General features: G+C 36.2%; 1 protein-coding gene across 1 annotated transcript in view; it reads left to right on the top strand.

Moving 5' to 3' along the window:
* The window catches only part of DNER (delta/notch like EGF repeat containing), a 96,797-nt gene that overhangs the window by 21,114 nt on the left and 47,905 nt on the right, over positions 1-27,778 (top strand). Inside the window, exons 2-4 of the mRNA XM_015871494.3 lie at positions 16,202-16,498; positions 24,480-24,574; positions 27,018-27,184. Coding sequence (XP_015726980.2) covers positions 16,202-16,498; positions 24,480-24,574; positions 27,018-27,184 — 559 coding nt within the window. The remainder of the gene's footprint in view (positions 1-16,201; positions 16,499-24,479; positions 24,575-27,017; positions 27,185-27,778) is intronic.

Raw genomic sequence — 27,778 nt, 5'->3', positions numbered from 1 at the left:
GAGACTTATTCCAGAATAACCATCACACTCCTAGTCAGGATGTTTATGTAGAATACATGAGTTGAATTCAAATTTTCAGTCTCAGACTTTTCCAAGACAGTACATAATGAAATTATGCCTAGTTATTCTGCCTCATCCTTCAAAAGCTTGCTGCATCTTCATGGCATGAGGAGAAATGTGTAGATCCACTTCATTTTTGCTGTAGATAAGTAAATATACAAGTATTTATTCTATACTTCTATGCGTCTCAAAACTTTGTGGGCTGTGTTATTTATTTATTTTGTTATTTAAACAAAAAAAGGTAAGTTGAATGTATTTTAAAATGAAATACGTTTTGGGAACAAATAGACTTATCACTAAGAAAGGGCTGAGAAAAATAAGCCTGCATTTCCTTTAAATGATTGTTAAGAAGCGTAGGGTTTATGTTTCAAGAACTGATATGATGAAGGAAAACTGCATTTTTTTACATTATGTACAATACAAACATTGTATAGAGTAGAGATTTGTCAGTGTTCAGTTGTACATTGAGCTGCAGTTGGAGCTGTCTGGAAGAAACATTTCTGAACTCGTTCTTGAGTTACAGAAGCCTTTGCTTGAGAATGACACGTTCCCTAATTACCAAAACACACTCAAAAGTATTCTGTCAATATCAAAGGATTGCGAATGAAGTGAATTCCTGTTTAGCTGAACAAGCACTTTAGTGAAATGTGATGTTTTCCCATTTGATCAAGGTGGGAAGGCAGGTTGAATGCAATAACAGGGTGAAAGATGCTGGAACAAAGACTTCCATATGAGAGCATTTATAGAATGGGGACTTAAGTCATAGAAATTTGGCCCATTCATAGTAATCTTAGGCTGATATGATCTTTTTTGAATGCCATGTATAAAGAGAAGATTTTTCTGCGTTGTGTCTAAGTAAGGAGTAAATAATCTTGCCCAAGATTATTTATATGTGTAGTTTATACTTTGGATATTTCTTCTTTGAATTTTGCTTTTTCTCTTTTTTGAAAATGACCATAATTGTTCTTTTTCTTTTTTGATTTGCTTACTCTTAATGCCTTCATTCCTAATGCACTTCTGTGACTGCTATGCATGCAGGTGCCTGGCTTTTAGTCTGTGGCAAATGTTGATTATAAGAAAAAAATGAAAAAACTTTAGTTCATTTTTCCTTTAATATGAATGCATTGTTACTACTTGGAGTGGAATTTTTAAGCAAAAGTAAAGTGTTTTGTTAGATAGACTGATCTAGTTCGAAAATCCAGACAAGCTCATAGGGACGCCTAATAGTAATCACTGACTTAACAAATTGTATGCTTCATTTATATGCAGTGTGCGGTGACAGGCATTTTTGCATTTTTCCTCCCACGTAATCTGATGACCAATATGATAAAGAAAAACATGTGAAGAGAAGGTTGAAGTCTTAATAACAAGCAGAATGGGGACTTACAACATTAGGGTAAAAAAGCGTTCAGTGTTCTGGTTTTGCTGATGTGTAGTAACGTAGCTCGGCTGTAGGAAGACTGATGAGGATGTAGAATGTGTCTACTGGAATGGAAACAAAAAAGGTAATTCTGTTTTGGAAACATTTCTAAAATAAGCAGTACAGGCTAATTAGATGGAACAGATTTAGCAATATGGTGGACTAAAAAGAAAAAAAATGGAAGGGGAATAAACCTAACCTCGGTTCTGCAAGGTCGTTGCAGTTTCTAATCTAATAAGAATTGGTGATGAAGAACAGTAATAAATCAGCAGGCAGAATTTCCTGTATTAAAGTAAAAGGACAAGAACAGTAGTTGTTGGGTATATCTTAAATTGTGAATATATTCTAATCTCTGCACTCCAGCACGTGTCTTTATTTCCACAGTAATTGTATGATGTGACAAGAAAATATAAGTGGTTACCAACATATGGAAAGTTATTTTAAAAGAAAGAGGAATTGTTTTAGCAGATGGCTTGTCAAAAACTGCTTTTCTTTTATTTTATTTTTCTGACTTTTGTCTGTGCGGACTCAAGTAAGGAATCCTAAAGAAATTTGGGATGGGTCACTGCTGTGCTTCAGTCTGCTTGAAATACCAGTTTCCAACCTCTAGACATCTGTAGTGGAGCATGCCTTTCTTTTCCATCCTGGTAGATGCCACAGAAAGGAATTTTGCAGACACTTGCAGCTCTACTTGCTGTAAATACAACTGGGTTTAGGAGAGAGAGGGCTTCAAAGCGTAGTTGTGCAGTTGAGATACCCAGAATATCTTTAGCTGTGTTTCTGACATAAATAATACTGACCAGCTTCCCTAGATGACTAAAATAATTGATTTGTGTTGTGGTATTTTTTCTATGCAATGAGGGAGTATGTAAATAGTTCAGTACATGTTATTGTTAAACAAATCTCAGTGTGAGGAAGTCATAAATCAGGCAGTCTGAAATGTGGTTTTTTTTTTTTTTTTTTTTTTTTTTTTCCTTTTAAGGTTTTCAGGGGCAATATCCTGAAATTATGAATCCTCTTTTAGATCATAAATTAAAATGAAATTACTAATTATTTCTTCCTTGGCATTTTTATATGCAAGAAATTATTCCTGAATGTCTTTATAAAATATGCAGTCTGTTCTATTAAAGGCTAATAGAAAAATAACAGCAGTGTGACAAATCAACCTGGCAATATGCTGGCAAAGCTGTATGACAAAGCTTGCGTAAGAGCCACCTGCTATTTTTCTTACCTTTCAGTCTCTCACTTCTAAATCCAAATCTGATCTACAAACCTAAAAAGACAAAGATCCCAGAACTTTTTTTCTGTCTTGCAGGCTTCTCTTTACTTGGATCTTGTCAGGGCTGGCATGGCTGGCCAGAGCTTAGCTAACATTTACCCTGACTCTTAAATTCCTGTAAAACTGTCTTGGGCACTAGTTCATTCCTGCTAGGCTGTTCTTGAAACCAAAATAGTTAGGTGAAGTGATGCTGTTGGACAAATTACAGCTTTGGATATAATTATGTATTATATTTTGTAGAGGAGCATAGGTTTTACAAGCCTAAGAGGGCTTCAGGGCTGTCTATAACTCAATACACCTCGTGTAGTCTGTGCAACGAAATAAAAAGGTATTTTGCTCACTTGCTGCTGTTTGTCAGTGAACTGTTATTACCTGAGTGTTAATTGACTTGACTATTGGAGGCAAACAATGATTCAAGTATCCATTGGATAACAAAAATAAAAGAAAAAAATAGCAGGGTCTAAAACTTTGTAGTCTTCTTCAAGTCTTCTTTCATTGCAGTAGGTGTTCCATGATGGCTCTGCTACTGTCACATATTTCAGCTTCTGTAGAGACTATATAGATATTTGAGCAAGGTGCACTAGTGGAGTGGAGAGTTTCCCAAGAAAGCCTTTTGGAAGCTGAGAGACGAGGGACTCAATAACTGTAAGTGCTTTTCTGTTGTAAACAAGAGATCTCAGTAGTTCTGAAAATTCATTCTGCTCTGTGTCTGGCAATAGATGGATTTTTGTATTTCTCCTGCATGTTAACCTTGTAAGTAGAAGCAATAATATATATGCTTTACATGCATAAGTAGCATTTTTGGCTTCAGATGGTTTACAATAGAACATTTTCCTCTGCATTAGTGAAGTGTCCATCTTTATTTCTTCAGTCTAATGTTTCAGAAAGTAATATTTTTTTATGTAATTTCTGTCCAGCTTTTTGTTGTTGATGTTAGCAATTCATATTCTATGAGTATCTTGCAGCTGACGGCTTCAAGGACACGACTTAAGGTGGAGATTTCAGGTTAATGATACAGAAAACATTATTTAGTGCAGACTCATTTTTTTGGTGTTTTCATACTCCTAGGTAAAATCACACAATAATGACTGAATTATTTAGTACTAAGAATATTAGCATAAAAATAAAAACATACATAAAATATCTATATTTGTGTACAAAAAATAAATAAATTCTTTTGTCTTTGCAATGCAAATCTATTTCTTTGCACTAAAAGCTCTAGCAGTGGCCACGTTTATCCTTTTTTATTCATCTTTAAGTCTGTTTTGTTGCAAAAAAGAGCCCTGAACCCATGACTCATCTGTAATGTTAGAAAATCAGGCTGATTCTGTGACTAGATGTTTTGATTAATCTAATACTTCTTTTTCCCCTGTTGTCAAAAATATCCCTCCTGATCAACTACTCTCTCGTTCTTCTCCTGGAATCATTATTTCTTTCCTACTTCAGAGCTGTCCCACTTCCACCCTCTGAAACATCTTTAGAGAAATAAGAAATTACCAGATGAAAAAACTTTTAATCAATATAGTAGTTTTAAAAATCTCGTATCTCAGAACAAATATAATATTGAAAATGCCTTTAATTCATAAAGATTTTCTGCAAGTATATTAAAAACAAGAGAAGATCTTTGCTGGGATTATCAGTTAATCACATCATGATTTTCTTATTTTATGACTTTTAGTGGAATCTTGAAAGAAAACTGCAAAGCCAAAACTGTTCCTGGGCATAAGGAAGAAATAAATAAATTACTTTCATGACTTTTAGGGGCTTCTTCTTTTTTTTTTTTTTTTTAAGCAACTAATATTCCCAAAACAGAGGCAAGTGAAGAATGACAACCAGCAGCCATAATGAGGTTATGCTGTTGTCTGCCATTTTGCAGATACAGCAGTAAGAATTCTTTTCCTACCACAATGTACTTTCTGTCCTCAGTAGGAATAGCTGTTGTGTAGTAGCCTAAAATATCATGTAACCTGACACAATAAGATATGTAGGATATGGCACAGCAGGGATTTAATGAACCTTTTTTTTTGTCCATTGTCTGAAACTTCTTCCAGGCATACCCATAAGAGATGTTTAAAATCGCTACGTTTCTTTTCTGTTTCTTTTTCTTTTTTTAAATGCATTTGGTTTTAGTATAGGTCTATGGGCTCAATACTGTTGCAAGACGTATACCTTAGTTTTCAGTATTGTTCAAAAATATTTAGCGTTTGTCAAAAGATTCCATCTCATGCTGTGATGCAAATTCACACATTTATGAAAGGAATTTTGTTGAATTTGGTGGCCCCTGAAGATGCACTGTGGTGCAAAATGTCCTGTATTAGTTTGCTATTAGTAGACTCCATGTTTTGCTACCTGTTCGCTTGTTTCCTAAATCACTGCTTTTCAATACAGTTACAACTGGTAATGCAACATTGTTTAACATTGTCACTAATGCATCAGAGCTGAGCCATGGGAGTGACAGTCTGCTTGTGCTTCAGTGCATATGTCTGGGAGGCAATAGGTTGGCTGATAACTGCAAAGACAAACTGTAATTCTTTCATGGCAGCAGGGAACATACACTTTAATCTTTGTAGCTATTGTCTAAGGAGGCAAAGGCTTCAACCCCTGGTGCCTGATAATCCGAATTTCCACAAAAGTTTCTCCTTATGTCTGAAATAATATCAACCACTGTTGTATCTATCTTGCTGTCCATTATCACAAATTGCTTTAGTAGACTGTGCTCGGTTTGCCACCAAAGCTGAACATTTTGTTACAAGAATTAATGAAATCTGGCAAAAACTACAAGAAAAAAACAAAACCCACAGAAAACCTTATTAAAAATGCAGGCATGCATGCAGGACTCTAATTAATAAAAGACTGTTCAAGCTATCTGCAGGAAATCGAATTCTGATGCTGTTGTCTTTGTAGTAAATATCAAGCTTCCTAGCACGAGCATGATAAGATCTTTAAATCCTTACCCTCTTACGCAAAAGAAGATGCGACTGTAGTACTTAATATTCTAACGGGGAAGAGCCCTTTCATTTGTGGCCCTTTATCCAGAGGGGGCACAAATCCTTTCCAGCATTCATTAATATTGTAATGTGTTTGGTAACAGCTACAATCTTCCAGGGCAGATTTAAAATGATAGATGATGAGGTTGGTTGCTGGGCAATACTTTACTGAAATTTATCCTACCTTTTCTACACACATCTTTCATCATGCTGAACAATGAGTATAAACGGCATCCTGGAGACACCCGTTGGAAGATCTTATGACAAACAACTTTCTGCTTGTTATCTCTGATGTGATAGAGTAAAAAATTAGTAAGCACACAGAGGGATAATTCTGCTCTTTGTAATGACAGGATCCCTGTAACTGCAGGAGAACTGAGATTGGATCTGCTGTTCTAGAGGGGTGGGCTACATGCAAAATTTCAGTTCCCTATGTGGGAGATTTTTGAGGTAGTTTCAGCCTCAGTGATAAGAAAATTCAAACTGGAGTCCTCCATGCTAAAGAAATAGAAAGTCTGTATTTATAAAATAGAGACATGAGACTGATCTAAAGGATGAAGTTACAGGAAAATAATCAAAACTTCTCCTTAGAAAGCTTGTATTAGCATTAACTAGAAAGATAAAGCCCTTAACAACAGTAACTGTGTGTTATGTAAGTCACCATTGAGTTTATTTCTAATAAGTGTTTTAGAAGGGCTTTAGGATCACAAGATAATTTGATTTTTAAAAATAACCCCGAAAGGATGCTCTACTGGCTTCAACGGTGACAAAAGGAAATAGTTTGGGCAAAAGAGCTGTTTCAGGGGTTAAAGGAAGCACTGCTCCTAGTCGATGTATAGAGAGACCTATTTTATGCATCTGAAGATTGTCTTATTCTGAAGGTGCAGGCATATGCTGCTGCTGTCATCTCTTAACAAGTTACTGTGTGTTAGCTGCCAGGAAGCAACTGAGTTCACTCAACCTGTCACAGAATGTGAGATAAAATGTTGTAGTTCAAACTGCTTTCACAGAGCAGGAATCACAGGGCCAAGAATGAGTGAGGATGGGGATGGGTGCCAGCGTGACTGAGTGATGGTGAGCAAGTAAAGAGGGGTGGAGAAATTTTAAGATTCTTACCTCTGCTCCCACAGTCATTCAAATATTGAATCCTTTTGCTTCTGTGGTAAAATGATAAATTTTTCAGGAATCAGGAACAGAACGTTGGCTTGAAACTCTGGACATGGTTCTTTATGTGCTGGCTGGTGCTTTGGTTATGAGATTTAGACACTGATTTTTCTACATTGTCTCTGACCCTATTTTAAAACGTTAAAAAGAGAATTAATCTCCTTGTGGTCTGGCAGAATGTTTAAGTTTGAGAAATAAAAATCCAGGAGACAACATAACTGTGATTTACATTTCTGCCAGCATTACCTAACTGAGAGTAGTAATGCTGGTTATAATGCTGTTATTTAAAATGCTCTAGGCATATAAACATTTTCTATTGCCAAACGTCTCAGGTGGTAAAATATCTTTTTTGATGTATTGCAGCTTCAAATTATTATTACTTTTCACTCTCCCCAGATTTTGTTTGTTCGTGCTTGTTTTGGAAAGTATGGCAACAATGAACTGCTGATCATGTTACACCTCTTTAGTTACTCTGTGTACTTATTATCTTTCCCTCTTTCTGTGGCCTCTTGTGGGTAAAAACTGGCAGGGTAGCCCATTGTCACATCCACTGAGGTTTTTCAGGATTCTGTGTGCTGCTCTTGTGAGAACTGTGTGCCTATTTTTGCTTTAACTCATCTGTAAATGTCTGAAGCCTCAGGCATCTAAATCAAGAAATGCCATTAATATTGAACTAATAAACTATTACTTAATATGAATTTGTGTACTGAGATTGGCTGAAGTTGATGCCACAGAAAAAAGAGAGCACCACAATTGTAACTGTTGTACTTTGTAAGGGCACTTTGTCTCTTGCTGTATATTTAAGTGTGAGCATATGCTGTGATCTTTTCAGCACTTAGGGCACTTAAAAAGACCCGATTTTCCATCTGGTTACTAGTTTATACAATGCCTGTAAATGAAGTTTCATTATTTTTGAGGTCAAAGAATGGCTTGGGTTGGAAGGCTCCTCTGAGATGAACTAGTTCCCACCCCCTTGTTGCAGGTGGGATTGCTGACCTCTAGATCCAGGCACCAGCTCAGGCTGCCCAAGGCTCCATCCAACCTGGACTTGAATGCCTCCAGGGATGGGGCACAAACAGCTCTCTGTGCAACCTGTGCCAGCACCTCATCACTCTCAGTGAAAAAACCTTCTCCTGACATCTAAAGTAAGCCTCCCCTCCTTTAGTATAAAACCATTCCCTCTTCTCCTACCACCATCTACTATTGTAAACCAAATCTGGCTTGAACTTTTCACTGGGGTCAAAGCTTTTAAGGAGAGACAAACAGTAGGTTCTGTAAAACATTGTGTACCTGAATAGAGGTTGTAGTATGCTCTTGTTTTTAAAACAGAAAACTATTTAGTATTTCAATTTAATTTTACTTTCAGTAGAGCAGATGAATAATTTCCACAGTCATTTCTGAAAACCCCAGTAGAACTGGGAATTTTTCTTTCATAAAAATATTGGCAGCTTATTTCTCCTAAGATAGCCCCAATCTCATCATAAATGTGAGTATTCATTGCAGAACCTTAAGATACTGAAGTAACATTATCCTCAAATTAAGCAATGACCCATATGTTTAACCTCAGAGTTAATTTGAATTGGTGAAACTTTTGTTTTCAAAAAAACTTCTGAAATCTTTGCATATAAATTGGTGTATTATTTTTTAAAATAAAATAGTACATGTCATTTTTCAAGATCAATTAATAAATTCTCCAATAATATCAGGGGTTCATATTTTAGGAATGGCATATAATTAATTTCAGTTACTCAGAAGTGAATAACGTATTTGAAACTAACAGGAAGGTTCATTTGAGAAGTAAAAATGTAATGAATTTTCAGATCATTGCTTATCATAATTCCCCATCATATTTTGTGTACCCCACTGTTGTTCAAGAAAAAATACTTCTAAGAAGGGAAAACAGTATTATGAATGAAGACACTGTTGGTAATTCTTTCACTGTGTGATGTTTTCATAATGAAATAGTAGCATAAACAGACTAATGTGATTTAATGCATTGTGTTCAGAACTACCCATCAGTTTTACCACCAGTAATGTGAGAGCCACTGACATCCTATTTAACAATTATCCTGTAGGTTGCTGACCCCTGCTGAGGGTAAAATGAGATGATGCTGAGGCAAAAAACCTCACTGCTAATCTCCATGGATCTATATGTGTTTATATAATTTCTGATAGATAGTTGACCTATCTGATATTCAGAGTGGGTATTTTGACTTCATTTTGTCTTTAGAAAATGTCTCTGCTAAGTGTGGAAATTGATGAAAAACTCTAACTTGGTTTAGCTTGTCTGCTGGAAATGTAATATTCAATCTATTGTAGCAACAGAAATAGCAAACAATTTGAATGGCCCTTCCCAGCAGGATAGAGGAATATAGATATATACACATACATACATATATAAACACTATTAAAAATAATCTGCTGAGAAGAGCTGAGGAAGAGCTACAGGATGCTTTGCAATAACTATTTATGTGCATACTCACATCTGGCAGCACTCTGTGCTTAGTGGGAAGTAGATATTTTCCTTTTGTTGAGGCAGAGGGAAAGCGATCTCGATTTATTTTGTAGTTATTTAAATATGCCTCAAGGTAAGAATGTGCCTGAGGACAGGTAAAGCAAAGCAGCTGATGTATACTAACTTACCACACAAGGGTAACTTACGCATTTGCTGGTTCTCTGTTTTTAAAATCTATTGCGCTGTTTAAAATTTGCCTTGTTGTATTTGCTGGTTTTTCAAATAGATTTAGGCAGCCATGCTTTTGGTGTCAATTAAACAGGCAATTTCTGTAGGCATCCTTACTGCTTCACTGAAGTATAGAAAATGTTTTCTACCCATTTATTACATTCTCTGGCAGTTTCATTACTCTGGATGTTCAAAACTCATAGAATGAGAATGGCAGCTTGGAAGCAATACAGAATGCTCGCAGTAAACAGTGGTTCAAAGAATCATGTTCCCAATTATCTGATAAGGGTTTCTCTTCTTTATTGCACTTATTGATGCCTTTCCTGATGGGTTGGGGCATTGAGTGGAACCACTAAAGGTAAACAGTAAATGTTTACTTCTTAAAGGATGTGACCTATGTTGTCATTTCAGTGGGGTACATTTCTTTACATGAGCCTTCTAGAGCTTGACTCGTTTGCACTCTGTGTTGCAGCTTGTTGTTTCTAATGTAGTTGCTATCTCTATGTTTTATGCAGTGTATTAGTGTTTTTCTTGCTCGCATTGTGTGCAGGGATGTGGAATAAAGCCCTGATTGTTGTTCTAGGGCATCACTTTCTATATCTTTGTGGCCTCCCAATTCTCTGAAAGGGAGGATACCCAGTGCTCACATAGGTGCAGTTCATACAGTTCATAGCCAATAGCCATTTTCTAGTTAGAAATAACCTTTTTTTTTTAGACACTTTTTTTTTTTTTTCCCCCTTCCATTAACTTGGCAAACTGTGACATTTTGATTCCGATATGGACTTGGTGTGTATGACCAGGTGCAAGTGATCACCACACCCTGTGAGGCAGTTTCACCATGACATAGCTTTAGTGTTCCATGTGTGGCAGAGCAATTACTATATTCTAAGTAGCAACAGTGTCCTTAAACATATGTAAAAGTGATTGGAGGTAGATTTTTGGGAACGCTTCAGGTTGAGAATCCTGTGTACAACAAAATACCGTTAATTTTGTTGTGTTAATTTTCATATTCTTATGAGACAGTTTCATTCATTTTAATTCTCATAATTCCAGTGCATCAGTGATTCTTTTAATTTTATTACTGTATTTATTTATTATTATTTATTAGTTTACTTCTGTTTGGTTGCAGTTGGAAAATTAAACTGCTGTTCAACTTAGTTGTTTTTCTGGACTTTTTTTTTGATGATTGTAGTATCAATCCATGCAATACCAATATGATTTTGCTGTGTTTTTTAGGATTAATTAGAAAGGAACAGGTAAGTTAGAAATGTTTGCTAACCTTGGAGACTTATAGCTGGGTATTTCTCTTAACACTGCTGTTTGTCTGAGCACAGAAGCGTTCAGAAGAAACCTGAATAGCCACGGAAGAAACAAACAAACAGAAGAGGAAGAATAACAAAGAAACTAACATGAAGCCCAAAGGTTACTGGCTTAGCCTTGCTGTGTTGAGATTTATTGCATTCTCTTATTTACTTGCATTCATTCCTGCTTGAGAGTTTCCATCTACAGTTGGTTCTGTGCTTCACATTCTGAAAAAAGTTGTTCTATCCAGATAGCACAGGTGATGAGAGGAAAGAAATATTGTCTCCATTTTACAGTTAGAAAAGAGACAGAGCTTTTTTTAGATAGAACTATAAAACTATTTACTAAGACAGAGAAAAGGAAAAAGGGTCTGACTGAGCTAAGGTTGCACTGGATGTTCCTGAGAACCAGAAACTGAACCAAAATCCCTATCTGAGTCCCATTCAATCACAGAAAATATTTCCTTAAAATAAAATAAAAAACATTTATTTGCTTAGTACACTTATTTCAGCGCTGTTTCTGTGGACAGTCTTCTCTTTGGAGCAGCTGATTTTTATTTTTTATTTTTGTCATCTCAATTTTCTTATTTTCCTGTCTTTGGTTTCCTCATTTACATAAATGTTGAATGTGTGATAGAATGGAGTTTAAAACTTCAATGGATTGAAGGTCTGAATCAGTCTACATTTGAATAACAGTGCGAAGATAACTAAGCCATTCTTTTGAAGAGATTACATTTCTAGATAATCTTTATTTTCATTGCTATGTTTCCATTTCCTTTTCATAACTGGATACGTATGCCAACATTTTATGTTTCAAATGTGCATAAAAAGAACTTTCAAAAAAATTTTTTTAACCATATCTGAAACAAACAGATAAAATCTTAATTTAGATTTTAATTATTTTCTTTCCATTGTATTCAAAAGTTGATAATTTTTAATGGGCAGTGCATAGTTTGAACTTGGGGCATCCGAGCCTTTTTCAGTGCTGGTGATGCAGGTTGGAGGTGATACAGGGTGGTTCTTTCCATGATCTCTGCCTGGTTTCCTGCTTCCAATTTAGGGTATTTCTTTAACAACAGAGGTGCCACTTTATTCTACTGATATAAATCTCTCCTAGAATGTTTTTTACCTGAATACTTGCAAACTGATGCATTTAGTCTAAATCTCAACCAGCTAAATTCAGTTTACTTATTTGAAAATTGCAGCTGCCATCCTGTAACTGGAAAAACCATCTCAGAGAGCCAAAGCCGGAGGCTTTTGGACTCTGCTGACTTTTGATATCTGACCATTGTTTTGAAGGCACTGGGTGCTACTGGTGAATGTGAAATGGCAGCCTGTGACACTGCTGTGGCAGCTTGGCTTTGTTAACAGATTAGCAGTCAGTGTGTAGAACAGATTTGAACAATTAGCTGAATCCCTAATTAAGATCTGGACTTTGTTCTTTCTGTATTTTACTGAAGCCAAGCTGGAAGATGGTATACTGTCGTTTGTTACGGCAAGAAGTCACAATAAAAAGAGCCCAAAATTAGTTCTGTGCTAACACAACTATGAGGAGAGTTGCAGATGGAAGAAAGGCTTTGCATAGCGTTCAGCAGCTCATTTTGGCCTTCTTTTTAGATTCAGCTTTTTATTTCTTTAAGCTCTCTGGCTTTCCAGGCAGAACAAGAGGAGCTAACACTGAAGAGACACCAAATGAGCATTATATGACAAACTGGCATTTGATACAAATTGTCATTTAGTACTGGTGAAAAGATCTTGCAGATATACATCTCACAGTGTTTTATCTGAAACAAAATCCTTAGGAAACAATTGGGCTGACTGGTGAACAGTCTGTGTTTGTGAGTGTGATTCTTATGCAAGCCTACCGTTTCTATCATACCTGTGTTTATATTCGATCTGCCTTTGGAAAATGAACTGCAGTATCAAGGTCACCTTGGTATGCATCTGTCTTAGGACTTTGGTTGGAAAAATACTCAACAAATTACATCTGTTTAGGCATATGAAATAGTAATTATGTACAATAGATGTTACATTATAACTCAGCTTTGTCAGCTAGGCACTGCAACTGCTAACTATACCTATTTAGTCAGTGAGAGTGTTACGAAAACAGGCAGACTATTAAATGGAGAAATGGGGATGAAATCAAGAGACCTGCATACTAAATATACTTTCTCGATAAAGATATTAAAATTCTACATCTTAAAAAGGATAAAAAAATAAAAAAAATAATGGTAGATGTTATGTGTCATTCTTGTGCAAATAGACAATGGTAAAATTTCTGTTACTTGCATCCTCCTTTTCTCTGTGTAGCAGTGGACATGAGCCAGCAGTGTGCACCCCTGAGGACCAACTGTGTCCTGGGCTGTATTGAAGGAGTGGTGGCAGCAGGGCATGGGAGGGGTTAGCTCCTCTCTGCTTTGCCTTTGTTTTGATAAGCTTCGTGAAAGAAAACATAAGCGCTGTAGAATCAATGGTAACTAAGAAAAGTGAATCATATTTTTAAATCTCTTGAAGTACTTCATAAAGCTTGGTTCTGAGAGAGCACATAGTAAAGTTCTCCATCTACACTCATCTATTTTAATTCTTCATGTAAACCAAACAGACTTAAATGTTTTCACTGATGTATGTGGGCCATCAGTGACAGCTCCAGAGGCACACAGTGCGTGGCACATTGCAAAAACCACTGCTTATCTTGAGCACAACCATTTCCATTCAGTGCTTGGACAAGCTTAAGCCAGTTTACAGCTGCATCTACGTGTCCATCACAGTGCACTTTTGATTATTTTGATCATAAAATGAATGGACGTATTGACCTGAGAGGAAAAGAAGTGCCCTTTGTGAAACCTCATTTCCTTTTGTGTTAACACATCAAGTGTGACAAGAACAATTAAATTTCCTCAGAATGGAATGGATGTGAGTTTGGATAGGTTGTGAAAGAATGAGTGAAGAGCTTATGCAATAGTAGGAGAGCTGCGTGTCTTTCAGACTCAGATCTAGTTTGAGCCTCTGGAATGAGAACTGCTGCAAACTGGATTTGGTCTGGGCTTTTTTCACCATAAAACCATTTTATTTTTTTTTTCTTCAGCAGTCTTAAAGGGAAAGTGCTGTGAAAACTTCTGCTGCTTGGAAGTGAGAGCAAGATTAAAATATAGCTGACAAACTGTAGAACAGAACTGTTTGGTTTTTTTTTTCCTTCCTGAAATCCTTTTCCCCTTTCCTTCTTCTTTTCTCTTACATAGCTTATATAGCTATGGTTTTGCTGATTGAGGTGTTCTCTAGGAACTTATTTATTCTGTTGATTTGAAGGAGAAAGAGATTTTAGGGAGATAAACCTGCCTAGTCATAAAAATCCATACTTTGATTCTTGATATGTGAGGTATATATAAATTCAATATACACTTGTTTTTTAAAAGTGAAGAAGAGTCAGAGCTTGTGCCTGATGTCTAATGTATCACCTAGTATGTATGAGGTGTGTACCCATGCAAATTAAATAACATCCATAGCTACAACTGAACGTCAAGATAACTGAGCATGCTGTATATTTTAGGCAGTATTTAGATATATTAAATATGTTCAGATTCTCTTGTGTGGCCTCTAATTTTTCTGCATCAGTCAGCAAAAAACCTAACATTCATAATTAACTGTTTCTGAAGTTGACATTCATAATAGTGCTTCCTCTGCTGTCCAAAAGCTATTACAGAGGCTGGAGTACACAAAAATTCCATTAAGAGTAAAGGTTCCAGCCAAGGTCAACAAAAGGACACTGTTAGAAAAAGAAGAGTTAATACTAGGATTTGGTGCCCGTGGTACCAGGGCTTTGAACAGATAGGAAGGGAAAATTCCAAGTGTAGATCCAATAATTACTTTGTCCCCAAAGATTCTGAAATTATGGACTTTAAGTGCCTGATGTGTTTTACTAATAGTGAAGTTACTCCTAGTTATTTCTAGAGGGATGGCAATTATAGCATTAAAGATATATACAGCTTATGTAATTCTTATTTATTATTAAACATTTGTTATAACTATCGCTAACTGTGGTGCTGTAGAGAGCAATAGAATAAGAAGCAGCAATGCTTATTCAGGGAAGGAGTGGGATATTCTGCAGGAAAAAACTGGCTAACTTTGGGGGCTGGGACACTTGGTTGAAATTTGCCTGTGGAGACAAATGATGTCAGTTTGCAGTGGTGGATTGATGATCAGTGTGAGGACAAATTAAGGGAGCTGCCTGGCTGTATTAGTTGCTCAAGTGATGACAGTGAGTCAGCAGTGTGATGTTGCTCTGACTAAGGCAGAAATGTCTTAGGTGATATCAGGAATCAATTTCCAGAACAAAAACTTTGATGTGTTGGCAAAAAGCAGTGTTAAGTGTTGGGGTGTCCGCTGTGAGGATGACCACAAATGGAGGGTCTGTCCTGCCCCAGGAGGCTCATCAGGTGGAACCTGGGAGTGGTCTGTAAATGTACTCTGTAAGGAAGTTGTGTAGACAAACACCAGCATGGAGGAGTGAAGAGGCATATAGCCTTCAAGTCAATGATGACCTAAGAAATGGAGTACAAGTTATCTGTGGATAAATCTAAGGCAGGAATCAGAAGAAAGCAGGTGAGCATAGAGCAGGATTTTTCTCACATTGCTGAGCTCTGACTTGCTCTAATCTATCACAAATGCTGCCTTAAAAAAACATGCCATAAAACCATGACAAAAAGAAGCTCTCTCCCCCCTATCCCTACCCCAGTAATTCCTGCTAGGAAGTTTTCAGCACAAGAATGAGTAAGATACTGAAACTGCTGCCCACTAAATGAAGTGCAGGCAAAAGGCCCAGCTGTTTTAGAATTGAATTTATGTCCACAAATAGGATTACACGATGTGCTTAGCTCTGACAATGCACAGCAACTTCCTGACACGGTGACTTGTGTGAGCTCCATGTCCCATTCCCACTGCTGTTACTGCCTCACATTTCTAGGTTTTGGTGTTTTCCCTGGTCATATTACTCCAAAGATTGTTCTGAAAATTACAGATTATGAGTGGTAGCCGTGCTCCTACTTCATGTTTGTCACATTGCTTGGGTGTGTTCACAGCGAGTTTTGCATGGAATATTGTCAGAGCTGTGATGAATATAGATTAGTCAATATTCTTCTTTAATCCTTTGAATTTGCTTCCTTGAAGTTGTATCAAAGGTGAGCTTGGTTCTTAAATATGTTTGGAAGGTAAATACAGAAGGGGAAAAGAATCTTGTTTTATGGTATTTCTAAAGCTCATGAATAAATCTTTTATATGCAGTAATTGACCTATATGATGTTTTTTCCTCAGTTCATTTCAGACCCTTGTGCCAGCAACCCCTGTCACCATGGTAACTGCAGCACCAGTGGGGATGGCTACCTCTGTGCCTGCAGTGATGGCTATGAAGGAGCGAACTGCGAGCGCTCACAGCTCAGCCCTCCACACCCCGAGCAGTCAGAGGCATCTTCTCCACAACAAAGCAGGCCTGTCACCTCCACGCTGGAGCCTGACGTCATTCTGCCTCACTCACGAGCAACAGTGACACTACCTACGTGGCAGCCAAGGGCGGGACAGAAAGTTGTGGACCTGAAATGGGATGAAATTGAGGTGAGAAAATTGTGTTTAAATAAAAACACACAGAAAATTGCTTCTAAGTGTTGGCATGTCACTTTTGTCACTTGTGCACGATGTCAGGGCTCTCTACATTAGTGGGCTGAAGATATGGTTTCTACCCTGAGTTAATCCACTGGTAAAATTAAACACACACAAAAAAGGTATTTATTAAAAGTAATGAACTTACGAGTGGCCTTTGACAAATACTGCACTGGGTATTTCTTCAAAATAAGAATGTTTTATTCTGGTCGTTCATATGACCTCATATCTCTAAAAATGAAATAAATTTAGGGAAATCTATATATAAATAGTTATAGGGCTGCATTTTGTTTCAGTGAGAGTTCTGGTAGGCAGCGTCTGGAGGACCAAGCTTTATTTTTTGAAATACCTTTACCCACATCTATTTTACAGTAGAACATATGTCAGGCACTGACAATGAAGACTGGAGAGAAAGCACTGAAGCAGAAACAAACAATGATCTGTTTTTATTAGTTTAAATGCAATGTAATCTCTGCTTGGGTGCTTTCAATGTCCTGATCAATTAAGGGCATGTCCTTCCTACTGTGCCTGCCTCGCCTTGTGTGTATTCCTCAATCTGTGATCTGGTATTGTATAAGTAACATTCTGCCTGGTTCGTGTCTCAGATGGAATCAGTAAGCATTTCAGATTCTTCACAATTGGGTGCTTTTAATAACTGAATTTCACTTGTCTGTATGTCTTCTCTTACCTGACAAATACATATAGCTTATCAATCACAAATGCACTAGTAATGCTAATAGCTGTTACACTACACTATCACAGAAAGTACTTGCCTTTATATGTTCTTAATTTGTTATAATGGGTCTTGTGTTTTTCACGGTATTTTTCATGTAGCATAGTGGTCTTCTGTTCTTTGGAACTCATAGTAGGGCAGAGAGACTTCTTTGGAAGAAACATTCCAGTTGCTAATTCAAGACATCGTCTCTGATCTTATATTAAACCAAAGGGAGAGTTGTTTTGCTCGAGGGTCTGAGTTTCAAAGCCTCTTTGGTGGAAGTGTTCAAGAGTAAAAACTTCAGTGCTGAGCAGAAAAATACTAAATCTTTTCATTGCTTTAAAGGCTTTGCCAAGATTATTCCTTACATACACTATCTTATAAGCAAAAATAAAATAGAGTAAAATGAAATAACTTTAATTTTTTATTGCAAAAAACTACTCTTTTGATTTTCCTCAAGATCAGGAGGTGGAAAAGGCTGTTATTGCTTTTTTGTGTTTGGTGTTTGTTTGTCAGCCTTCCAAGTTGACCTGTTTTTCACCTTAATCTGATATCACAAGTGAACGAATGCTCTTCAGACTGACTGTCTGTCTACTCAGAGACAAATTTTGCCAGAATCTCTCCATGTGAATGCTCTCTCAGTCTTTCAAAGATGAATTTTCCATGGAAGCTCTTTCAGGAAGTTTTGGGAACTCCTGAGAGAAATAAATCCTCTAAGAGGGGCATGATGTATGTTTGCAATTGGACATTTTTTGCGTTCCTCAGATGGACATACTTTGCAGCGAGTACTTGACAGAAAGTTCTTCGTAAGACCTGCACCAGAAGACAACATGCAGATGTCTTTGGATGCTGTTTCATTTCTCTGACTGGTCTTGCAATAACAAGTTAGTCTTTTCCTGATGAACAGGCTAAGGTCTACAAACTCAGACCATCCTAAGAAAAATATTAGACTCTGTTGATTTCCGAAATATGATGAGTTTATCTTTGTGCTCAGGTGTCGAAAGAGAGATCTTTCTTTTTCCTGCTTTTTTTTCCTGCTTTTTAAAAGTAATTGTTCTACTTGCAAGACAGATAAAACTAGCAATCAAAACTTCCCCAGTCCAATGATCTTTTCTATTACTTACAGTGTTGGAAAGATAGATATTACTCAGTAATATGGAAAAAAAAAGGAATGATCTCATTAATCCTGATCAAATAATAGATTCAATAAAGGTTTTTGTGTAAAAATCAGCTGTTAGAATAGCAGTGCCCTTCTCCTATATATTACTTTCCCTTAATAGCGCTCAATTTCTTTTTTTCAAAGGAAATCAGTAGTATTATTCACATTTTGTAGATGGAAATACTGAAGCACAGAGCAGTAAAGTGATTTGCCAGGTACATGACCAGGAGTTAGAATCCTAACCATGAGTCCTACACTAACCTTTTATTTATACTGTAATGCTACCGCTCAGAATCTAGGCTTTGGAACTAGTGATTAGAGCGACAATGAGCTGGTAGTTCTCCTTTTGACATGGACAAAACTTGTTTTACGTGTGTTTTAGTCAGTAAAGTATATGTCTTCTAAATTAGTGTGGCTGGTCCAGGTGGAAGCTTCTGAAAGAGGGTGCTCCTGTTCTGCAACAAATGGATAAGCTTAAGGAATCATTCTGCTTGAAAGGGAGACATTTGAATCTTGAGTGCATTCTCTGTTGCTAAAAGTAGTAAGCTTTGGCATAAATACAAAGTTTTGTGAGGGTGACTGGAGTATTGCTGTGTTTCAGAATCTTTGGTTAGTGGATCCTCTTGGCAGTGTGACTGCTGACTGCTCAAAGCCATTTTAGCTCAGAATAGCTGAGCTATACTTACGAACTGCCTGTGATGGAATTTTCTGGGTAGATATGCAGACTTCCTTATGTTAAATTTCAGAGCTACAATAGCTGGCAAGGCTCCTTCATTTGATACTGTTTTTGGACTCAGTCTGTCAGCCTTCCCTTGGTGCTCTTAAGAGGCACTCCTACTCTAAACACTTCTGCTTTCCTCTCCCACTGGTGAGATATGTTAGATGTAAGCCTTCATTTTCTTTCTGTTCTGGTTTTCTTTCAAGCATCATCCCATGTGAAACTCTTGAGGGTAGAAGCAAATACACTCATGGGGTTTAAACTATATGACACCAGCTTATTGGAAGCTGTAGTTTTCCCATGCAGCCAGATAAGGGTACTGCTTTTCTTTTATAAATCTGTCCTGAATGGGATTTCTGTGCCAGAATGATCATGGCTTATTGCTTGGCATTTTGACTAAAAGAAGATAGTAATTGATCTCCCTCTTCACATTCTATTACAATGGCTTTTCTTTTCCTACAGCTCTTCCCTTTTTAATTCTCTGCAGGCATCAGTTCAGGATCTTTTAGTCAACATCGTACCTGTTTTAAATTCTCTGTAGCATTTTTCTCTCGCATAAAGAAAGGTGACAAACATTTTATATTTCCTAGGAAATAAAAGATACTTCTCATCACCCTTAAAGGTTTGGAAAAGAAGAAATTCTGCAGGCCTTATCTTGGTGGAAATGCAATTGTGTTTAGAAAGGGCAAAACTGTAATTTTTGCAATTTACCTTATTGAATTTAAAGTTAGCATGCAATCCTTTGGAAGAAGATTTGAAAAAGCATTTGCAAGAGCTTTCTTCATACCTCATTTATCTACTCTGTTTCTGTGCTACTGAAGAGAGGAAAGGCCATCTTTCTTAATGACTGTGTCAGTCTTCACAGGAGGCCACCCGAGTGCGTGGTCTTGTTTTTCTCAAATGACCAGTTTTCTTACTCTTTCTATTAACCAAACATTTTTTTCAAATCTGCTTAAAATTTTAAGCACAGACCTTATCATTTTCTTTTTCATTTAAGTACTACTTCTGTAGAATTACTTAGGTTGGAAGGGTCCTTAAAGATCATATAGTTTCAGCCCCTCAAAGTCTTGACTTTTCTGTAAAATAAGTTTATATTCATCTCTTTTATTTAGATCCAGAAAAATGTGTGGGAATAATGTGTGCATTCATGTATTCTATTTAATTCCAGATCAATCTGCCCAACTTTGCTTTGGCTGCAAGGCTGTGCAGATTTCCTTGTTCGTCCATTAGGAGAGAAAGCTGGAGAAAAGTCTCAGAGACAGAATTAAAATCAGAGAACCATCAGAGATCACAGAGGAGGAAAGTGTAACTTAAAAATACATTAATGTGTGCATGATTTTGTTTATTTGAGTGACCTTGGGTGATGTTTCTGTACAAAAGAAAAATCACTCCTACTATGTTGGAGTGGAATTTAGTGCATGCTGTGGTGTCACTGAAGTGACAGTGGCAATTACAAGAAAGAGATAGTAATCAATTGGCTTATGAAGTGAATTATTTTCTCACTGAGTCACAGCCTAGGTGACCCTGTAAGAGAAGTCTGGAGGTTGTCCAGTCCACCACTTTTGCTCAAAGCAAGGCAGCTAGAGCAGGTTGCTCAGAAGTGTTCAGTCAAGACTTGAATACCTCCAAGGTTGGAGAGTCCTCAGTGTACCTGCTTAAAATGTTACAGTGTTTAGAAGTAGTCATTGCTATTCAGAAATATTCATTCATATTTTTTTAATAGAGTAGTGAAGAACTGCTAAGGCTAAAGGGAATTTGTTGATTCCATTCACAGACCATTATATCTGAGGAAAGTACAGAGTGTTTTGCAAGAAGTAAAGAATTTTTGCAATTCTTTAAACTTGAAGGGTTACGATGTCAAACAAATGAACATATAATGCTGTAGTCATGTGAATGAATTTTGCACTATTGAGGATTAGCTTGTTGTGGACAAGGCTTTGTAGAAATACAAATGGCTGTGTGGCCAGCTTTCCAAGAAACATGCAAGGGAACTTCATTTCAATAAATATCTTCAGAGAACTACTTTCCGTAGTACAAGTCTGTGTATGTATTCTACTGTAAATGTAGACTTAGAGTCTCCGTGTTACTTAGCATCATCAAGCTGAAGGCTAATATGCTTAATCTACCAAGGTAATAAAAGCACACATGTAAAAATACTTACTTGGGATCTGCCTGTTTGCAGGACATGTAGAATGGCACATGTATTTCTTCATATATGTTGGTGTACATGACAGAAGAGTATCTGCACAGTTCACACTATGTAATATTTTCAGAAAAGGTCTAATATGGAAAAGCAAGAGTCCGTTTAACTCTTCTTAGGTACTGCAGCTGATATTCTTTTGAGTCTCTTCTATACTGCTATTCTTCCTTGATTTAGTAATCTTCCAGCCAAGTCACTGCTGTTTTTTTAAAGTCCACCTAGAGGTTGTAGAAACAGATCCTCCCCTGGAGACTTCACTCTTGTTTTCTCAAATTATTTTATTTTTGTCATGAAAAGATTCAAGATGTTAACGCTGTTGAAATGTTTGAAACAAAAATATAGATTATGTGTACAATATTCTCTGTTTAAAAGAAATCCACCAATAATGTGGTTTAGATACAAACTTACAGAATATAATACAAAAAGAGGAATACTGTATTTCATATCATCAGTTCAAAAAATTCCTGGAAGAGTTTGATCTCATTATCATCATATAATTTTTTATTTTTTTCCCCCAGAGATTATTTTTAATGACTTTAGGGGGTCTGTTTATGTTTTTGAGGTTAGCCATCTCACTTTTAAATTTAAAGAGCAATTAGAATAATAAAGCAGAGTTTATCATTCACTCTTTATTTTACATTCTGAAAATCATTTCATTTTGTTTCCCAGAGTTCTGTTTTGAATTTCCTACTAATTTTTTTTTTTCTTAGAGTGAGACCCACAGGCTGTTTTCATCTTCTGACTGCCCTGTATTACTGTAATGTACTTGTTTTCTTTGTCCTCATTTTTCAGTCTTTCAGTTCTTAGGGAGCTCTCTTCAGATGGGAAAGAGACATGCTTAGAAATCTTTATACAAGGTTCCCAGATCTGTGAAAAAGCTATGTGATTTATTTGCTAAATCAGATGCCATTTTTGTCTCCGTAGTATTTGTCTCAAATAGGATAGGGCTGGCACTATTTCTATTCCTTATGGATGCTGCTGTTTCTTGTATTTTTTATCTGATCCAAGTACCATTTTTTGTAATAGAAAAAAAGTGAAGTTTCAGCTGCTGTGAAATTCTGTTATTTCACATCCTACTGGTTTAGATAAATATTTTAGGAGGTTCATAGTGCAGGAAATCAGGGCCAGTCATAAATGGTGCTCCTTCTTGCAGAAGAAAATCAAACATTACAAATCATCTTATCAGAGGAGTCAAATGTGCATTTTACTTTTTGCTTTTCTTGGTTCCCAAAGAATATTTCCTACTTGTGCTTTTTATGCTTAACAGTCCTTAATTCTCACTGCTTTACAAACCAGAGTACCTTTTTATTCCCATTTTCACAGGGTTAATTGCTCATGTTATGCAGCCACTCTTGCTTCATGAGATTTTTTTCCCCTTAAGTTTCGGAGATGTATACTCTTTACTTCCAAGCTTCTAATATAGAATAGTAAGGTAAATTAAATGCTTAAATTCCTTTTTATTTTTTTATTTTTTTCCTGCTTGTGATCTAAGGTAATAGATACAAGACATTCTGAAAACATACTGAATATGTTGTTAGATGCACTATGAGAGTATGAGAACAAAGACTTTGATACACTGAGACATACAGATTCTCAAAGAAAAAAAATTATGAATATGGGCAAGTATATAAGAAGAAGAGTGTTAGCCAAACTCATTTTAATCTCATCAAGACTTGGATGTTAGCTTAATAATTCTGACTTCCAAGATTCAGAAGATTTAATAGGTATATTATCTTTCATTCTTTTTGATGAGTTTCTTAAGAAAATAACAATTACATCTAATTTTATTATTATAAGTTACGTGTTTGTTTTCATAAACTGCATGTGTATGAGCTGTGCAAGATAATTCAGCAAGGAAGAAAAAAGTCGAGTAATCTGTACATTTCTGAGTAGATGTGTACACTGAGCATTTTTCTTGTCTGAGTCCAAGTCAACTCTGAGACCCTTAATAATAATTGTTTGCATCATACTCTGGACTTCTATTTTTTGTGTTTTCACAGATACTCCATGGTAGCATTTAACATGTGAATTATAAATAAAAATAGAAATCAGATTCTGATTTTTCAGTAATGGATGTTTAATTCATGGCAACGTGTCAGGTGTTAGTTTTCTCTTTCTCAGCATAACTAACATGAAAAGGTTGCACACACATTCCAGATGACTGGAAAAATAACATCACAAATTCTGCTTAATCTTAATTTTAAGGTGACATTGAATTTTTTTTTTTTTTTACTAGGGTGATATTTCATAGGTAAGTGATGAAGATACTTGAGAACTACTTAATTAAAACTGCACATAATGTTAATGTAAGCGATGGAAAAAAACAATTATGCCATATAGATTATTACGCATATATGAATGAAGATGTCATTGAAAATAGTAATGGCTTTCAAACTACCCTAATAAATTATTATTCTACATGATGTGGATCTGTTGGAATGGGTCCAGAGGAAGCCACCTCTCCTATGAAGACAGACTGAGGTAGCTGGTCTTGTTCAGAATGGAGATGAGAAGGCTGTGGGGAGACCTCATTGCAGCCTTCATTACTCTAAGGGAGCTGGAGAGACTGACTGGTTATCAGAGACTTGGCAAATCAGTCCCCTCTGCTCTCAACTGTGTTTGTCGTTTTTGTCTGTCTGAAAACACCAGTAGTTGAAACAACTTGTTCTGGGAAAGAACAGGCCTTGTTAGAGCAAGAAAAGAATATGTTTAAAAGTAATCTGAGTTTGAAAAAAATCAAGCCAACATATTTCCATATAGTAGAAAGACAATATCAGCGTCTGCTGTCCTCAAAAATCTTCTGATAGTGATATTTATGGAAGTGGTAAATGTTAGAGCCTTAGTTTAGTAATTCAAAAGACTAGAAGCCCATCCATCGTTTTCAAATGATGTGATCACTTTTAAAGGAAGATACGCTTAGAAGTCTGTGCTTATGTGCAGGAAGGTTTTGTTAAGATGGAATGGATGTTTATATGAATTTTCATATTATTTAATGACAGCATAAATATGTTAATAAATGTTTCAGTTCATCATTAAAAGATGGTTACTGGATTATTAGTGCACTTAAAAAAAAACAAAAAACCCCACGTTTTCTTTGGACATGTTTTGTGCTTCAGTATTAATTAAAACTATTTATATTTTCAGATACTTCCAGATGTGGCTTGTGGAAATGCCAGTTCCAATACCTCTGCTGGAGGCCGTCTTGTCTCTTTTGAAGTTCCACAGAATACATCAATAAAGTAAAAATATTTTTTTGTGTCTTATGGAATATAAAAGCATTTTTCTTTTAATTTTCCCGGGTTTATAGAAAAATGCTCTTCAGAAACTCAGGTTTGTCTAATGGTTAAAAGTACATGAAAGAACTTCAGAAAGCTTTCATGCATCTGTCACTGCTACAACAGCTCTTTGCTTGGTGTAACTTCTCTCACATGTTTAATGTCTAAGAAGATGTAAGCATTTAAAAGGTCTCTGGGCCATCGGAATGCATTAGGATTGGAAAAGATGTGATATTTCCTTTCTCCTTCATGCAGTGAACATTGTATTTCCCCTTTAATCTGAAGATGCATTTGTTGGCAGAAAGTAGTTATTGGTTAAATAATTTCACTTATTTTATGCTTTATATTTGTATTTAATTTCCAGAATATTGCTTTGGGTGTTGTCAACCAGCAGAAATCTTTGATGTGAATGTCTTACAAACCACATTTTTAAAAACTTGGAATTTCCTCTGTTTGAACCCTTTCAAACTCATAGTTTTTCAGAAAAAAAGGTCTACTTTGTAACTTTTAACTACCCGAACCTGACTTCATAGAGAGATCTGATTCTGTCAGCTGGGATGAGGTATTTCCTATTGAAAACTGTATTTCAGATAAGAATCTGCCAACACAGTTCTTCTCTGGCTCTCAGCTTTACTGCAATTTTAGGCTCAGATTTCCCCAAAATAACCCGCTTTTCTCATACTGTCATCTTATCTTTTAGAATGCCAGTTTTCAGTTAAAAAAGGCCGTGCTCACTGGAAAAAAAAAACAAACTGCTGCAAGCAGACAAGCTGCAGACAGTCAGGAGCTGTAACTGTTAAACGTGGGAGCTGTCCTACGCTTCCCACGGGACTTTGAATCGTTCTCATTCATGAGAAGCTTAAGTAGGGAAGAGATCTGTGAATGTGTGTGTTTTGTTTTCTTAAATCAAGAATAAGCTGACGTTTGTAGATTCTATGGCTGTATTTAAAACCCGTGATGGAATGTCCTCATTACAGAGGAGTTTATGGAGTGCAAAGTGTTGGGTTTTGTCATTTTTATACTGTCTATCTTTAGTATATATATATTTTTTATTATTATTTTGGCAGATTAATGCAAGCTGATATCTATCTTCATTGCATTGTATTTCCTTTGTTAAAGACCTACATAACATTTCTGTTTCAATGGTTGAATACATAAACAACAAAAAGATTTCCATTCAGTAATTATTTTTTATTGTTATGGGTGACATAAGTGGTTGCTGTCATATTAACAGAAGTTGTTACTGAAAATGAGACATTCAGCTCTAGGAGTAGTGATGGGGCTTGATGTTAAAGTTGACCCAAAATACTGTCAAAAATTTACTTACCTGGTATGGTCACAGTGTTTTATCAACTATAAGTCAGGTATAACAAGAGAACTTTACATTTCTGGTAAAATAAAAAAATAAATGGATGCATATGTATATAAAATATTTTATGAAAACACAATTATAGAAGTTAAAAAACTGTCAAGGGGAGATTCACTCTGCACTTTTGTAGCATTGAAACACTTAAAAGAGGAAATTGTGCAACAAAGTGTCTATCCCGTTATCTGGGTGCTTCCTCTCAGCAAGAGAGAATGAGCAGCATTTCAGCAGTAGGATGGTTATGACTTATGATTGAACTTTGGGAGGATCAGTCATACTCAGTAGTGATTCATTAAGGTGAAATTAATGCAGATTTTTGGGATCTTGCCAGAAATACTTCAGATAGATTCTTTTAATTTTATTTTCTTTATTGAAATTAGTGGAAAAAAGTATCCAAAGAGGAAAGCAATACCAATATAGATATAGTGCTCCCTAGTGGATCTGAAAGTACATAAGCAGTTGTATATGCTTATTCAACCTGTCAATATTCAGGAAGGCACCATGAACTCAGTGACCTTGAGAGCATTACACAACTCATTTGATTTACAAGAATCAACCGTTCTGACCCTTCGATCTGGTATAGCAAATGAAAGAGGATTTCTACCAGCATCCCTCATATTGAACGAATGTTGAATGTTCTTCAGTCAATAGGATGACTGGATGTGTTTCAGCTGCAGAAAATGATAGCATTCTAGCTGTAGAATGGAGCTACTATTTGAAAAGATATAAGTACTAGTAGTGAACAAGGCTAGTCTTAGGTAGTGTTTTATATAAAACTGTTTTTGGACTCTAAGTTGGTGTCAGGTATGAGAAACTGTGACTCTGTATGATTAAATCTGCTTAGGTATAGCATTATACAGATGTTATTGTTAAAATATGTTTAATTTTGTAGAAGTGATGAAAATCTTCAGACCTTTTCCCAATGCCACATTCACCGTATTTAAGTACTCCTCTGTTAATAAGCTTTTTGTTCTGATGTACTTTCTTATAAGACCAATTTCCCCCACTGTATGTAAATATTCTTGTCGTTTATTTTCTTAGAATCAGACAAGATGCTACTGCTTCCCTTATCCTGCTATGGAAGGTGACAACTGCTGGATTTAAGCAGTGTTCGCTCATTGATGGCAGAAGTGTCACTCTCCTCCAGGCACTGGGTGGACTTGTACTTTCTGAAGAAATGCTTGCATTAGGAAACAACTACTTTATTGGTGAGTAAAAAGATGACTTTCTGCTTATCACCTTTAGGTGATATTTGGTACCTCACCCAACATTCAGAGAAACAAAGAGGTAATTCTCTGAATTTATGTACTGCTGAAGAATTCAGACTTGATGGTCTTCTGAAAGCATTTATTTGCACCACTTTTAGTCTTCAAATTTTGTCTTTGTAAATATGAGACCTTAAATATACTGTATGCATTCTTGGGCAGTTAAATGTTAAGTATCTTTGTGGAAGTCACAAAATGAAAATAGGGTGGTACACTGTTTTTTAGTGCATGGCAAATAATACTGATTGAAATGCATTCTTTGTGCTAGACATAATATGCTTAATTTAATAGAGCTTTCTGGGTTCATGGTTTATTGTACCAAGAATATGAAGTCAAAATGATTGCAATAACAGCATTTATTGTGGTCTCGAAATATTTTACATCTTAAAATGAACTTATTGTGCTGGTAAACTTCAAAAAGCATCCCAATGCAGAAATATTGGACTGAATTTTAAGCACGTATCCAACACAGAGAGAAACTCAAATGCAGAAGTAGTGGCATGATTTCTCTCTTTTGGGTTGGCTCTTAGCAATGGT

This window comes from Coturnix japonica, chromosome 12, assembly GCF_054131305.1.
Source record: "Coturnix japonica strain WE chromosome 12, WE-NBRP24, whole genome shotgun sequence".
NCBI lineage: Eukaryota > Metazoa > Chordata > Aves > Galliformes > Phasianidae > Coturnix > Coturnix japonica.
Note: the sequence above shows the minus strand (reverse complement) of the source record. Positions and strands in the feature narration are given on the sequence as shown.